Source organism: Lates calcarifer, unplaced genomic scaffold (assembly GCF_001640805.2).
Source record: "Lates calcarifer isolate ASB-BC8 unplaced genomic scaffold, TLL_Latcal_v3 _unitig_457_quiver_929, whole genome shotgun sequence".
NCBI lineage: Eukaryota > Metazoa > Chordata > Actinopteri > Centropomidae > Lates > Lates calcarifer.
In genome coordinates, this window is record NW_026116981.1 from 2,442 (window position 1) to 19,147 (window position 16,706).

At 38.7% G+C, this 16,706-nt stretch overlaps 1 protein-coding gene across 1 annotated transcript in view; it reads right to left on the reverse strand.

Annotated features, from left to right (window-relative positions):
- Positions 1–894: 894 nt before the first annotated feature.
- Positions 895–16,706, reverse strand: part of LOC108900665 (contactin-associated protein-like 5) — a gene marked incomplete at its 3' end in the record, with an annotated part of 43,394 nt that continues 27,582 nt past the window's right edge. Inside the window, exons 9-13 of the mRNA XM_018701832.2 lie at positions 8,350–8,493; positions 8,061–8,220; positions 5,833–5,939; positions 4,339–4,458; positions 895–1,095 (exon numbers count right to left, since the gene is read on the reverse strand). Coding sequence (XP_018557348.1) covers positions 895–1,095; positions 4,339–4,458; positions 5,833–5,939; positions 8,061–8,220; positions 8,350–8,493 — 732 coding nt within the window. The remainder of the gene's footprint in view (positions 1,096–4,338; positions 4,459–5,832; positions 5,940–8,060; positions 8,221–8,349; positions 8,494–16,706) is intronic.

The window sequence follows — 16,706 nt, forward strand, 5'->3', positions numbered from 1 at the left end:
TTTAATCGTCATTCTGCAGTCGTTTGGTTTGGTGAACTCACACTGTTAGAAGCTGTTTTAAAACCAGAATTCTGCAAAATTGCCCACTGATCTATAGAGACATCTACGGCTCTTTATTTATATTTTTATTGCTCAGTATTGTATTAACAATATTAAGTCTTTTGTCCCTGTCAGGATCCCGTAGACTAATGACTCAGTTTTTCCAGTCAACTGAATGGCCAATCGCTGGATTGTTAACAGGTTTTTATTTGATCCTCTGAAGTTAGCCTGCTCCAGAGCAGGTTAGCTCAGCAATATATGTAGGTTACCATGGGGATTTACCGCAGTTATCAGAGTGATCTAGTCTAGTTAGTGAGCCAGAAAACAAGATTTAAGAGAGCTGGATAACATAATGTAGTTTTCCGTTTGACAGCTGAATGTGTGGTCAGTGCTGACAGTAATTCCTATTACTGCACTGAAACTGTAATCATGTTTCTCTTGTGTATGAAATTTTTGAATGTATTTCTTAAATCTTTTCTCTCCACAGTTTTCAATACTTTCAGCATTTCTACTGTTACACTCTGTGCTGTGCAGCTGCTTGTTTGTTGCTTGTCTGTATGTTTTCATGTTTATTACTAAGATGTGCTTATTGTAGTTGGATCCAAGTCCTTCAGTATTGGGTTTCTGCCAATGCTGAGTTGGCCCACTTGATCCAAATACTGAAGGTATTTTTTTGTTGACAGTTGACAAAAGAGATAGAGAGGAAACAAGGGGAGAGATACGTGACCTTTCACATTCACACGTATACAATGAAATGCTCCACTATAGCATGTGAATCTTCTTAGTGTATACCATAAACGAGTTGGGAGAAGGACAGACTTTGACAGTCAAAGTCAGGAGTAAATTAATCCTCACCTTTTGTATTGAAGAGGCGGGACTTCCTGCAGTTGTAAACCACTTCCTGTTGGCAGTGCTCTGACCGAGTTATGATGGCCTGTATTTGTTCAGCTGAGGCGCTGTAGTTGAACTTCATGATGTGAGGTTTGTGCAGAGAGGAGCCCTGGACTCTGACTGGGGCTGTGTTGTTGTGGCTCAACACCGTCCACACTTTCTCCTCTACAGGACAAAGCAAACTAAATATGAATCTGGTTCCATGGACCCTGACCACACCTTCTCTCATTATAAGAAAAAGGTTAGCCTGTTAGCATAAACCCACCATCTGCACCTTCTTATGTATGTAAAAATCTGTTGGCATGAATTCTCCTGAAAGCATATATTTAAAGAGTGGCTAGGTTTATTATTAAGGGAAGTGGGGTTATTGGGCACTTTTAGCAAATATCAATGTGATGACATTAATCCATCAATTTGAATGGCAAATAGTTTTGGTGAATTGAATATAAAGACACATTTTTAATCAAAACATATAAATAAAATTAAGACCAATGTGAACAAAGGGCCACAGACACACCAGTCTATAATAGGTTTGACCTCATCTTGTTTAAAAAAAAAATGAACAGCCTTTTCTAGACATACTGTATTAAGTGAGCCACAAGACGTGTTGAGAAAGGCTTCCAATGCTACATTTTTAGTTGTCGGCATTGGCTACAAATGTGAAATCCTGATTTCTGTTACACTTTAGAGGTATTTTCTTTCTTTTCAACTGAAATGTATTAAGTTTTATGTGTTCAAGCAATTAAACAGTGTTGCATTGATGCATTAAATATGGTGTTCACTGGTTAACTAACAGTACAATGCCAGTTTAGAGAGCGAATGTCTATTTTTTGTTTTCTGCAGAAATCTTTAATATACACAAAAAAGCTCAAGTACCTACTACACAGGTCTACAGTATAGAACTGTAAGAGAGTTCACTTAGAGTTGCACTGTTTTGTATATCTTTATATATATATATATATATATATATATATATATATATATATATATATATATATATATATATATATATACTTTGTTTCTTTATACTTCTATGTTTGGCAGGGCTCAGTTTCATTTTACACAATTACTTCTTTAGTAAAAACAAGTGTGCCTGACTGAGATGTAGTTCTGTTAATAGTGTAGTTTTAATCTTAAAGTAGTACACAGATTCCTTAGAGAATAAGCCCAGCAGACCTTCACTTCAGAGAATGAGTCATTATGATACTATGTGTGGCCAAGCATTGTGGCCAAGTTCTTTAATGGTGATAATAATAATGATGCTGGCTGAAGCATCAATGTGTAAAGGCATTCTGTGAACACAAATAAAAACAGAAAACATTATAGGTTCCCAGCATTTGTTGCTAAGACTAAGATCTTGAAGGTTCTAACTCTTGAGGGCTGCAAAGTGACTTGCAAATGCAAGCCAGGGGATCAAGAGTTTGTACAATCATTTTTTTCTCTATCCCACATTCAGTATGCATTACAGAGATGTTAACTTTGCTCAGTGAAAATTCCTCCACTAAACATAACTGAGATTTATTTACATCTCTAACAGATTCCTTAATTGGGGTCAAGTTGTGCTGATCTTTACTGCTGAATGGTTTGTATTTGTGAGGGAGGACTGAATACACAAAATGCACTAGGAGCTGACAGCAACAGACAGCAGTGATGATGTCATTGCCTTGTAAAAGACAATGTAGCCTGTAACAGCTATGTGATGGACACTGTCAACTGAACACTTCTTCCCCCGTGTCATGAGGATGGACAGCTGATCAGAGTTGAAGAACTTACATTAATGATATCCACCTGCATTAGCAGTCAATATCAACTAGCAGCTATGGACAGCATGCTAATCTTGACAATCTGGCTGTCAACAATAATCCCTCCTCCTGCACATGATCATGTTTTAATTCAGAGTGAACATAAAGAGTAGGGGTTATTCACAGACAGGTCTGTTGTCAATGTATTTGTGAGAGAGAGAGAGAGAAACAGAGAGAGAGAGAGAGGGAGAGCGGGGCAAGGAGCGACTGATCAAATCAATCTGCTTTGCACAGCTCTACACAGTGTGAAATAAGATTTTACCCATTTGAAATAGTAAAAAAATAGAAATTGAATATGTGGTGGGCAATGTTGATATTGTGGCAGGTAGCTACAAATTAATAAATGTATATACTTTGTATTTTTCATTATGAAACTGTTGCAGGACAAATTAGACTGTAATAGGAAACACTGTATCCACTGTAAGTCCAGCTGATATGGAACTTGGTTCACAGATCCAGCTAACCTGCCAAATTACACTGAAATTACATTCATAATGACAACATGAATACTGTTCACTAGGGCATATTTTGAAAAGCAGTGACCATATTTTAAAATTTTGAATATTCATTGACCTCAGAGGATGAACCTAGTCTCATGGAAATCTGACTTTTGCCTTATGATCAGGTCAAATTTACCACTTGCAGATGAAAGAAATCCAAAACTAAACTGTAGTCTCTGCTAATAGTGAACATTTTAACCTAGCACCATCCTCAGGTCAAAGTGTCAATTGTAATTGTAATCTAATGGAACACTGCCATGGAATTTAGGTAAAACTTTATTCTAATGCTCTGTAATTTCCTAATAATTTCCAAGGAAGTTTACTGAAAAAAATGCGGTTTAGTACCTAATATAGTTCAAATATAATCGTATAATATATTTCTGTAATTATTATTATTATTACAATTATTACAAACCCATACAATAAAGATTTACCAGAATTTACTGAGGACATGCATGCATTAGCCCTTTTAAACTTTAGGTCAGTGCTAGCCTGATTAAAACTGCAGTGTTTACATGAGTAAGCATAAAGCTGTGTGTAAATAACAGACTGTCTTCTTCAAATGCATGTCAGATGTAATTTTCAGTCGTCTGTCTTATGCATGGTTTGCCGGGGCTTTTCTCTGTGGAGTTTGCATGTTCTGCCTGTTTTCTCTGGGTACTTCGGCTTCCTCCCACAGTCCAAAGACATGCACGTTAGGTTAAGTGGTGACTCTAAATTGCCCGTAGGTGTGAATGTGAGTGTGAATGGTTGTTTATCCGTATATGTTGGTCCTGTTATGGACTGGCGATCCGTACAGGGTGTACCCCGCCTCTTGGCCAATGTCAGCTGAGATAGGCTCCAGCCCCCCTGCAACCCTTCATGAGTAAGCGGTATAGATAATGAATGAATGTCTCATGCATGCCTGATGGAACAGTTATTTACAGAAGACAACACAAAACAAGCTTCAACCTGTCAGTATTGAATAATTATAATAGATTTCTTAGCCACTGAGAGTTGTTGTGGCACAGATCAATGCTGAGTGATCTGTAAGTGAGCTTTCTGTCAGTTGCCTGTGAAACTCTGAGAGAGTAAAGGTGCCAAGATGTGGATTACAACTATCTCACCTGTCATGTTGCAGTAGACCAATGTGGACCCCATGGGACCACTCCCATCTGGATCAATGGAGTAGAAGCCTGAGGAGCTGCCAGTCAGCCTGTAGGCCTCACAGGATGCCTCATAGAGGGCTGGAAGGAGAAGAGATTAATAGGCCACATACACGTCAGAATGATAAAAGACTATGTAAAGAGTTGCAGAGTTGCATACAATGTAAGGTGCATTCACTGTCCAGTGTAAACCATGTGTCTGTATAAATAAAACTCTATAAGTAATACAGTGGGTTTGAAAGGATTTTGTGAGTATAAGATAATTTTCTAAACTCACAATGAAGATCCTTAAATAAGATAAATAAAAATGATCATAAAACTAGACATGTTCGATTTTATGGGACAATATATAATGATCAGTTTTAACTACATGCTAAGGTCAACATGCTAATAGGCTCTCACTGACTGCTAACCAGGTATAATATTTACCATGTTGAACACGTTAGCACACTAACATTTTGTAATCAGTATTAAATACAAAGGACATCTGAGGCTGAGATACTCTGTAATTTAGTCCACTGCAAGTTACTCAATAACAAAATAACTGCCAGTGTAATATATTAGTCAATGTATAGCACATCTGCTGAACATGCCACTAAATGAAATCTGTAATTCTAGGTTGCAAATTACAGGCAAACATACAAGTCAACAAATGTGGAAAATAAAGATTACAATAATCAATATCTGACCTGTGTCACCTATGTTTACTTTCTCAGAACTCACTACATTACACCAGTTTTGCATGTCTTTGGTTATAAATCAAAATTTAAATCTAAGAAATTTTGACCTGATGATGATACTAGATGAAAAGTCAGGATGACTAAAGTTAAGACGGTTCATCCTGAGGGGACCATGAATGTCTGTACACAGTTGCATAGCAGTCTTTTCAGTCTGCACTAAAGCGATGGACTGAGCCACTTAGTGACACTGCATCTCTGAAGCCAGCATGACAAAAAATCTATCCCCATTTTGTGGGGTTTTTTTTTCCTTGCATAAGTTGGAAAATGTGGCCTGTCTTGATTCAGGTATAGATTTTTTTTTTTTTTTTATCTCTCTCTCTCTTTTATCTCTATCTTTTTCTCATCTGACAGACAAGTGTGTTTACCTGAATATAAACAAGACATCAGTATTCTGAAGCTGGGGAATTTGACATATACATCTTTCCACACTGAATATATCATCAGCTGACACCCGTAGTAAAAATTCTGTTTAAAGTCAGTCAGTGTAGAGCCATCTACAGAGCTGGTAAAAAGTCAGTCTCATACAGTGGTACAATGAGAACAGCAGTGGTGATAATGAAGTCATGCCAAGCTGAAGCTTTGTCTCTCATAAAAACGAAGACGGGTGTGGGTTACTGTGCAAGACCAGTAAAGATGTGTGCTGAATCAAACCTTACAACTCAGAGGACAGACAATATTTGACAGGTGCAGAGGGAATGAAAGAGAGAGAACTCACAGCTGTGACAAGTGGCTCCAGAGTATCCTGTTCCTGAACAGTCACAAGAGAAAGAGCTCCAGTTCTGAGAGCAGCGGCCTCCGTGTTCACACAGGTTAGGAAGGCATCTGAAAAGACCATCTCACTTTACTTCTAATACAATATCATTTTCACAGTCTGTTCACGAAAAGATGAATACATTCTATAATAATGGCAAATAAAAACAAGAAAAAACATCATATAATTTGCAGTTAAGTCTTTGAGAACCTGATGACCAGACCAGACTAATGACAGTTTTTTGGGAGATGGATCCTTTTTTTTTCTGGCTTTCTGTAAGTCTGATTTTCCTATATGTATTGTCTGTACATTTGAATCTGTTTACAATATTATGCTTACATTAGTCTTTATTGAACCATTATTATATCCTTATTATATATTATATCCTGTGTCTGCCTTTCATTGAAAATGTCGACAGAAATAATCAAAAATCACACTGATATAAAAACCTCAACAAACACACAATCAAATGATAATATCTCACTAACAGCAGTTTACAGTTAGAGGACTTTGTGTTTCACGTCAGAATTTTATAACTGGTAGCAATAGTAACTCCTCAGCATAACTGGGAAAGCAGCCAAATCCCACGTGTTTACACCTTCACTGATGGCCAAGATGGTGCTTCACAGCCAGCTTGAGTTGGGGCCTGCAGTCTAAAATGCAACCTGTTCCTGAAAGAATCTCAGTGAAATGCCTGCTGTCAGTGAGAGGGCAGAGAGGAAGCAGTCATGTGAAGAAAAAAGAAAAAGAGAAGCTGAGGGAGAATGAGAAGGAAGAACCCTGCTTATTTTCTTTCACCTCTGAACCTCTGACACCTGACCAATTGCTGCTGGCAGTTTGGTGCTCCTCTAAAAATAAAAGCATCACTGTCACCTTCAGACTGGAACATTAGTAGGATTTGACCACAATAAGCAGTCTACAGAAATGTCACACCAAACTCTTCTGATTAATAGCCCCTTTGTGAAACCTCCTTCTGTTCCACATAATTACCAGCCTTTCAAGAATAAAGCTATAATTTCATATACTTTCATCTCTCGCCTAGTAATTGCAGTGGAGGAATAAGTTGGCAGCCATTGGTTTAATTACCATGGAACTATTCTGTATTGTTGTGTTCATTGTTGCCCTTACAGGTCAGGAAATTACAGAAGCCAGCAGCTCATAAATGTTCATGCTCCATACACACAGTTTAATTGGACACAGAAAAGAAGATGAACAGACAGGTCTGTTGTCATATCCTCATCCTCTTGACAAAGCACAACTGGGGCCATGAAAAAGGCCACAGCTTGAAAAACTAAAGTGAACATTCATAAAACCCAAAGGCTGTACCAGCCTTGCCTTCTTACAGCACAGGATGTTGTACATCAGCTGCATATAATCTGCATATAATAAAAACTGTGAGGAAAATCCTCCAATCATAAAGAAACCTCTCGAATAAATGCAAGCAAATCTACATAGCTCTATAGAGATTTTTCTCTGAGTGAAAAAATATAATCGTGGATGGATTATTCTATTTGTAAGATACGAATCACAAAATCTCCAAAGCTTGAATTGAACTGCTCAGCAGCAGACAGACACACTTGGAGACTGATAAAAGTCTTCAGGTAATGTTACTTGAGTCAGCACTGGTTGGGTCAGAAGACTTTTTTGCAGATAGGAAACACAGAGAAGAGAGAAGGGGCACAATATTCAACAAGGATGCCCAGTCAGAGTTGAACCACAGACACTGTGGTGACGTGACATGAGCTGTAACCATTTGGCTACCAGGGCCTATATTTAATGAAAGCAGAATAGTGTGGATGATTTGTGCAGCTTGGCTCTTGATTCTTCATTCACTTCTCCACAGGACTATAGTTAGCATGTTTGTTTCATCTTACTAAATGTTCCATGCCATCCAAGCACAGTGGGGAGCAGCTTGTTGGCATAGTCCTCTGCTAAGAAGGGTGTTACCCAGTATCTGCTGCAGTTTAATTGGATGATCTTGTCTGAGTGTTTGTCTCTATTGGACAAAATGTCAGTGACTTTTGATCTGCTCTGAAGAAAACAAACTACCATCTATAAATGAACAAAGTGGCAACACACATCTCTGCTGCCGGCTTGAATCATGTATTGACTGAAAATTTCCTGAGGTCCTTGTTAGAACTATTCATGAATTACATTCAAGAGTGAATAAGGAAATTAAAGGACAACTTTACCTGTCTCTTATATTGCACATGTCAAATTGAAGCTCATTATAGTTTCCCAGTATGCCTTGCTGTACATGGTTGAGGTCCACTGGCTGGCTGTTGATGAAAATGAGCTGTATGCAGCCCTGGAAGACTGGAGCTGAAGTTAGACAGTCAGTGGAGGAACAACCTGAAGAGAAATGACGCATTGACGCAACCTTTAGTTTTAAAGACACTATGAACCTTTCAAGGAATATTCTGTGACAGTGTGCATTAAAGAGAGAATACCAAGCTATATATACAGTCACCATCTACTAACCTCCAAAGTAAAAGTTGCCTCTTGATTCCAGTTGTTCCCACAGTGGAGTTGTGGAGGCTGGCTCATTATCCACAGTCAGAGTGATCTGCAGTTGTCTTGTATCAACACTCACTGAATGCCACAGCCCATCATTGACTCTGTCACCTAAAGAACATTTCACATTAGGCTTCACTGAAATGGATATAAAAAAAGTAGTGGTCTACAGCAGAGAAAGAGTTGTTTGTGGTTGCAGACAGTACTACAGGGGAAGATAATAGCTGATTAATAGTTTTAAGATATGTACGGGATTAATAATAATAATCATCATCATAATAATGGTGATAATGACTTTATTTATAAAGCACCTTTCAAAAAAACTGTTACAAAGTGCTTTATATTTAAAGCAAGGAATAAAAGTAACTTATTTAAAAACATTAATGTAAATCAGGATAAATAATTAAAACAAACACAAAAAAATTGCATTCGTTAAGAGGACCTTGCATCCTTAGGCAGTGAGTTCTACACCTGTGGGGCTTGAACAGAAAAGGCCTAGTCAGGCAATGATCAGACTCATAGATCACAGATAAAAAGCAAGCAATAGTCTTAAAATCAACTCTAAGAGGTAGCAAAGATTGGTGTGATGTGGTGTTCTCTTCTCTAAGAATGTGTTAAAAGCCTGGCAGCAGCATTTTGTATCAGCTGTAGTCAGTTTTGCCTGCTGATACCAGAATAAAGGGCATTCTAATAGTCTAGTCTGGAGGAGACAAAAGCATGAATAACCTTTTCTGATTCTGAGTTGAGAGGAATGACCTGATCTTGGTTAAATATCTCAGTTGTACAAAGCAGGATTGCACAACTTTAGTCATCTGACTGTCAATGAGGAGTCTAAAATAACACCTTGGTTAAAAGCCTGTTTTTAACATTAGTAGGTAAGACTGCGTGTCTTGAATGTGTGACTAGAATAGAGATTGTTAATGCTGCTGGTGCTGGGGCCAGGCGTAATTATAATTATTCAATTCGTTCAACTGCAGGACATTATTAGACACGCAGTACTGCATTTCATCAAGGCAGGACGTAACAGCTGAGACATCAGTAGTACTGGGCTTTATTATACAGTTGAGTATCATAACAATAGAAATCAATACTATATCTAAGGATGATTTGCCCCAGGGTCTAGCATGTGTATAGTAGATAAATGGGGACTGAGAATAGACCCCTGTGTGACCTCAGTTAAGAGAAGAAGGCATCTCCAAGCAGAGATATAAGATGAACCAATCCAGGGCCACATCACTGATGCCAAAATAGTTTTGATAGCTGATTAACACATTGTGGTTGACTGTGTTAATGGCTGAGCTGAGGTCAAGGAGTATTAAAATCGAGTATAGCACTGAAAAAAAATTCTTGGTCCTATTCAACATGAAGCAATATTTTTAAGTACAATGTAAGTGAAATATATTAAATCAAAAGTTTATTTATTCAAAATAAATAAATACAAACAGAACGTAAATGTGCTTAGTATAAACGGAATGTAAACTAGATCCTATAAAACAGCTATGCACGTCACATTCCAGCACGGTAGGTGGCAGTTATATGCCACCATTCTTCAGCAAGAAATGACCGCATGTGCAGGGAAAACTGCCGAATGACATCACACAAGCTTCAGCAGCAGTGGTCAATCCAAACTGGTGTCCAGTGTTCCACCCGCACTGTATGTGGCCGACTTTTAGATCATGGCTTAAGGTCCTACAAGGCTGTCAAGAAGCCCCTGATCAATGAGAGACAGAGGTTAGCCTGGTGTCATTGGGCCCAAGCACACAAGAACTGGACAGCCAGGAATTAGAAGAAGATTCTGTGGTCAGATGAGTCCAGTTTCCAGCTTTATCCTCCTCCTGATAATGTGAGAGTATGCAGAAGGCCAGGCGTAGCATTATCTCCAATGCTGCTGGTGTTGGTCATCTCACTGTCTGTGATGGCACATTGAACTCTGCCAAATATTGTGCCATTCTCAAAATCCACATGCTCCCTCCTGCACGTGCACTGTTCCATCAAGGTCAAAACTGGATGTTTCAACAAGATAATGCCCCTTGCCACATATCCAGGGCCAGTAGAACTTGGCTGCGGGAGCACTGTATCCAGGTCTTAGAGTGGCCAGCTCAATACCTGGACATGAGCCCCATTGAAAATCTGTGATGGATTATCGAAAGGTCTGTTTCAAAGTGTAAACCAAAGAATTTAGCAGAATTAAAAGCAGTAATTCAAGAAGAACAGGACAAGATTACCCCTCAACAGTGTGAAAACTTTTTTCCACCACTATATGTTGTGTGAGAGGATGATGAATTTAGGTTAGCATGTGTCTGCTCTTGCTGTATTGTGTTTTGTTAGCACCTACTTAGTTAAGCTAATCAAATTTCATAACGAGCCAGCCAAAATAGTTATGGTGTTTGTGAAATATGTCTGGCTTCGCTGCGCCCTTGCTTTCATGGGTCACTAGCACTTGCTATCTGGTTTAGCATTAGCTAGCAACAGAGCTTGAGCAAGAGGTGTTTTTTTCCCCAAAAAGTCAGCTTACTTCTAAATAATATTGAAAGTGTAGTGTCTGACGTTCCATATATGGTTTTTACTCTTTTGCAATGCCTGAAGCTCCATGTATGTCTTTCTATTCTTTGGGTTCATGTTTAGGTTAGTAGCCATGAACATATACATATAAGGAACAGGGATAGGGTCTTTCCTCCCTTCTCTCTGTCTCTTGGAAAAAGTGAGGTCATTGAGTGAGAGCCCAATGTCTTGCTGTAAATCGTAAAGACGACTAACATATATATATACTGGTGTTCAGAGCTGTTAGAGAGAGAGATCCATATTGGCTCGGATCCTCTCACAGGCTACTGCAGTGCTTGTCCGATGCTGAACTACTTTGTAATAAACTTCTATATACAAGTAAGTCAGTGTCAGCGGAGATCTTCTCTTCATCATCTTCACATCGACATCACCACCTAATATACCACAAGAATTTGGCGTCACGAACTTCGGACGTGTTGTGACCTGCGGCGTTCCTGGCAACTTCAGCGCACCTACTCCCGCACCGAGCCTGCAGGATATGGTGAGCATTTCTCGCTTCTGGGGTGCTGGTTCGTTCGTTGCTGTTGTGAGTGTTTGCTGTTTGGTCGCACCGGAAAGAATTGTGCTGTGTTGATGTTTGGAGTGATGCTCCGTTCTAAATTTGATTTTATTGCGCTGTGGACAGCGCATAAAAGAGGGGGAGAGTGATAGAGAAGAAAATAAGAAGTTTGAAGTGAAAAGTGTAAAATAGCTGAATTAGTAACGATAAGGTGAGCTAGATAAAACCATGCAAGATTAATGAAGATTGGGCCCTTATCTTCTTAACGGTAAGACATGTGTACATCAGTCACTGCGTGAAAGTCGGCTTTGAGGATTAGTTAGATTAGAGAAGAAAGAGGAATAGAGAGATAAAGGAGAAAAAGCCGCAGATTTGGTCAAAGCCCTCTGGGAGGCGGTTTTAGACGGGCCAAAAATCCTGGAAAATCACTAGGTGAATTTCAGGTCAGTTCAAGGAACTGGGGGTGTAGAGTGCAAAATTCAATTGTAAGTTCCCACTCGAACACTAGTTGACGAACAGTGTCTGAAGCAGCCTCTCATTGAATATCTACACCTCATGAGGTAGCATAAATTTAGAAGGAAACTAAGAGAAAAAGGAGCGGCAGAAAAGCATGCTATAGGATAAAGTATGAATGAGTAGATTTTTGAGAATTTAGGATTGGATGTTGTTTGTGTTTTGGGATGAAGTTTTGACTCTGCTGTGTGTTTTGAGAATTCTTCTCGTGTCCCTGTTGAGTGAGTAGTGCCTCTGTGTGTGTGTGTGTGTGTGTGCGTGTGGAGCGCTGTCTCAGCTGTGTGTGAAAGGCTGTGACACGGGATGGTGTATGGGGTTTATGTTAAGAAGATAGATTTTGTATTGAATAGGAATATATAGGTTGTGGTTGAAAATAGGAGATATAGTAATGTATAAGGAAAGATATTTTGTCTGATATGGATAAGATTTATGAGTTTTTTGAGAGAGGACGTTTTTATGATTAAAACCTATGAGCTTCTTTTTAAGAAGACGTGCTTTTATTGATAAAGTGTATGAGCCTCTTTCAAAAAGACGTTTTTGTTATTGTTAAAATATATGAGCCTCTTATGAGGGGACTTTTGATATTGTTAAAAGTGTATGAGCCTTTTTTGGGGGACAGTTTGAACAAAATCTATGAGCCTTTTTAAAGGACGTTTTTGAGAAAAAGAGAGAGAGGAAAAACTTATGAGCCCCCAAAAAGGACATAGAAATTTAGTGTAAGAATGTTTTGTGTGGGATTTAAAGAGAAATAAAAGAATAGTAGGAGATATAGTTCATGGATGATAATGTATTAATGGAGGAATTAAGATGTTAGAGTGACCTGTGTGTTGGTAGGTAATGTGTCTAATGTGTGAGAGTTGGGGAGAAGGAAAAAAGGAGGTGGAGTGCTCCAGGATGCAGAAGGATGGCAGCTGGCCAAGGCGTTACATGGATTGAGGTTTGCTGACAATAGTGTGTGCAGCTTCTGAATCCAGTCTGCTCAAGGCCAGTGTAGTTTTATCCACAAACTCTTTTCTACAAATACCTGCATTTTAAACATATGCGTTATATAGGTATAACATATCATATGTTGTAGTTGTTTAAAGGAGAAGTTTGGCAATGGACTGATCTGTTAATGCATTTAATAGAATTATTTGGGTCAAATGCTGTTAAGAGCAGAGTGGCAAATGTGAGTTTTATTGTCTGTGGTGATTTGAGTGGAGTTGAGGATTGAACACACTTGGTGATAGTTGGTCCCTTGCAGGAGCGTGTGATCTTTTGAGCCTCATATAGGATTGGACTTTTGTTGAAGAAATATTTGAGGGAACTTTACACATAATTTGGAGGATTAATTGTGTGTTTAGTTGATATCATATGTCGACTTAGTGTTGTACATCCACTGTTATATTGATTGAGTTTTTGGTTCCTTTGGAGTAAGTAAATTTATTGATTATGGTAAAATAGTGGTTTAAAATAAAATAAAATAGATAAATAAAATAGGGAGAAGTAGGTTAAGTATTTAGAAGTAGTTTTAGTAATCAGTTTAAATTTACAATGAAGGGAGCTACTACAATGTCAGAGAAGGATATTAAAATTCAGAGAGTAATTACCCCTGTTGATGTAGTACAGAAGAATAATCCTTTAGTTAAAGGTATTGCGAAGATATCGGAGAAGTGGCATAAGCGTTGGCCTGAAATTGACCAACCATGGCCAGTGGTAGGGACTCTTAACCCCGATGTAATTAAAATAATGCATGTGCTTGTGTCTACATATAAGGCGGAACAAAAGAAGGGTAAAAAGGGGGAAAAACGTAAAGAAAAGAGACAAGTGGAGCTTGGTGTTCTTCAGTTGTTTGAAAACGAGGGACAGAAGTTGATAAAATCTGCAAAAGAAAAGAGAGACAGAGGTGTAGAGGAAATAAGAAAGAATGTAAAGGAAACAGAAAAATTAATGGCAGAGATTAATGCACCCTTCTCACACGTGGATCTAGCGAAGAAACCCCCACCTTATGAGAAGAAGGTGAAGTTTGAGGAAGTTTATCCCCAGCTTCCAGTGATCTCTCAGGAGGGTAATTATCAGATTAAAGATGAGAATGATCAGGTAATAGAAGTGGGACAAGCAGAAACGACTATAACGATGTATCCAAGCTCTAAGAGTAAGAGGAAAACTATTTGTGTGGGAGCTAAGGATGATCAGAGTGATTTGGAAGAGGCTATGGGTGGATATGATCCTGAAGTCAGGAGGATGTTGGCTAGAGCGGAAAGAAGAGGAGAAACATGGACGACAGAGGACTCAGAAGATGATAGTTCTAGTGAAAGTGAGAATGGAGGCAGTGATTGGGAGGAGCAAGTTCCTTTGCCTTCAAGAGGTTTTTTCCCTGCGGCAACTAGCACTGGAATAGAAGAGGAGAGACGAACGGCCTTACAAGAGGTTGAGAAAAGTATAAATCAATGCCTTTCGCATCTCTATGAGTCATCTAAACCAGAGGATCAGAAAGTATGGGAGAATCAATTAAAGTGGTTAAAGACACAGAGGAAAACCTTGCGGAAAAAGATTTCCCAAAAATTAGGTAAGAGATATTCACTGCGCCCAAGAAAAGGGAAAATGTGTCCAGTGGTTGTTCGAGGACAGAATTTGGAGTACAAGCCTTGGCAGAATACAGATATGTCAGATATACTTGAGAAGTTACCTACTCTTCAAGATGGAGCACATCCTTGGATTTCAAAGTTGGAAGAGATTATGGTGGGAACACAAGCTGCCATGGGAGATGTTAAGAGACTCTTGGCTAGTCTCCTTGGGGTTCCAGCTATGGAAGAGATTCTACAAAAAGCGGGACTTGACCGATATATAGGTACTGCTGTGAATGATTCGGAGCTGTTTGCAGCAAGTAGAGGTCGAGTGTGGAGAGCATTGAAAGATACATTTCCTACTAATGTACATCCTGATAATATCTTTATTGAACCGTTGGGACAGGAAGAAAATCCGAGGGCCTATGTGTCAAGAGCCCATCAGGTGTGGAGAAACGTTACAGGAAATGATCCGGACTTGAATCAAATGGAGCAGTCAATTTTGCGAGGTAAAATACAGAAGGGGCTGCCCTTACCAGTGAGGAGCAAATTGGCAGAGGTGGTTGGTCTTGGAAGTATGACAAAGAATGTCTATGCGGATCATATAGCCCATCAAGTGGAGCTATATAGGAAAAAGGAACATGATCAGAAAGAGCAGGATCGAGAGATCCTTAGGAAACTTAATCAAATAGAGGTTAGCGGAAGGTAAGCAAGTGATGAGATATACATCGATTCCGCATATGCACATAATGAATGTCATTTGTTTGGATCAGTGTGGAAGAGCTGAGAGTTTAAGAAAATAGATGGTTCTCCATTGCAGTATTATGCTCAAATAATGAAACTGTTGCATGTGATGATAAACCAGTTGAAGGTCAGAGATACATGTTTAGGTTTTTGTGTAGAGAGATCATAAGCAGGTGGGGACTTCCAGGTTGGATACTCTCAGATAAAGGGAAAGAGTTTATGGATAAAATGGTGAAATTGATTTAGTAAAATTGGGAATTAGATGGTTTGGAGTAATTTATCATCCACGAAGCCAAAGGATAGAGAGAGAGGAGTGAGATATGCAAAGAAGATTTTGATGTGAAGGTTGTGTGCATATTGAATTCTGAAGGATTGTGGTATGTGAGTTGTTTGAAAGAGAGTTGAAGCAAGTTTTATGAAAGAGAAGGGAAGTGATATAGATGGAGATGAAAGAGTATTGATAGAAGGTGGACTGTTGGAGACATATCTGTTTTGAATATTCATATCTCTCATTATGGTTTTGATATTTCTTATTGTTTTATCCTTTCACTCTATAGAGTGATATGATAAAAGGGGGGAAATGGAAAATGTGATTTATAATCTGAAATGATATGATATTGTGAATTTTACATTTACTTATAGGATCATGATCTGCATTTGATGTTTTAATTTACATCTGTTGTTTGGTACAAGATACTGGTTGGTGTTTTCTTTCTTCCAGAACAGTATTGGGGGAAAGGATCACTATGGGACAATAAGAATGGACTGGAGGACTCTGAATAAGGATACTGTGATGCAATATTCGGAGTCAACACTTCATCGACACAACAGTGACAGTCGACGTTGCTGAGGAGCTGTTGTGGGATGTTTGATTTAGTTTTTGATTTTCTATATTGTATGAGTAATACTTAAACTGTGTGACATTTTTTTAGGTTGAAATTGTTGAAGGAAGATGTCTTCTGTTGTGGGGTAAATGCATTGGGACCTCAGATGTTTTCTTTCTTTTTCTGATGCCTAGGGAAATTGGGGCTAGGCAGGGAAAGGTCCATTGGAAGGTGCGATGGGTCGACCAGCCTGAAAGTGGACATTGTTTGGATTTTATTTTCTGAGGGTTCCATATGTACTTGCTTGAAGTTATATCCTTGTATTAATGATGAAATTTCTCCTTTTAATTGGTTTGGAGTACTATAAAGTGGTCGCCTGGGGCAGAGGGGCCGTGAGAGAATTTCCTGTCTAGATTGTTTGATGGAAACTTCAGGAATGATAGCTGCTTGACAGGTTTTCGCTCTCACACTCCATAAAGTTGTAATTATGCTCTAGGAAGCATGTGTAGGAGGATTGTTTATTACTTTTGCAAACATGTATGTTTTATTCTTATATTTTTCGAGACTATTTTAGCCTCGAAAGGGGGGAAATATGTAGTGTCTGACGTTCCATATATGGTTTTTACTCTTTTGCAA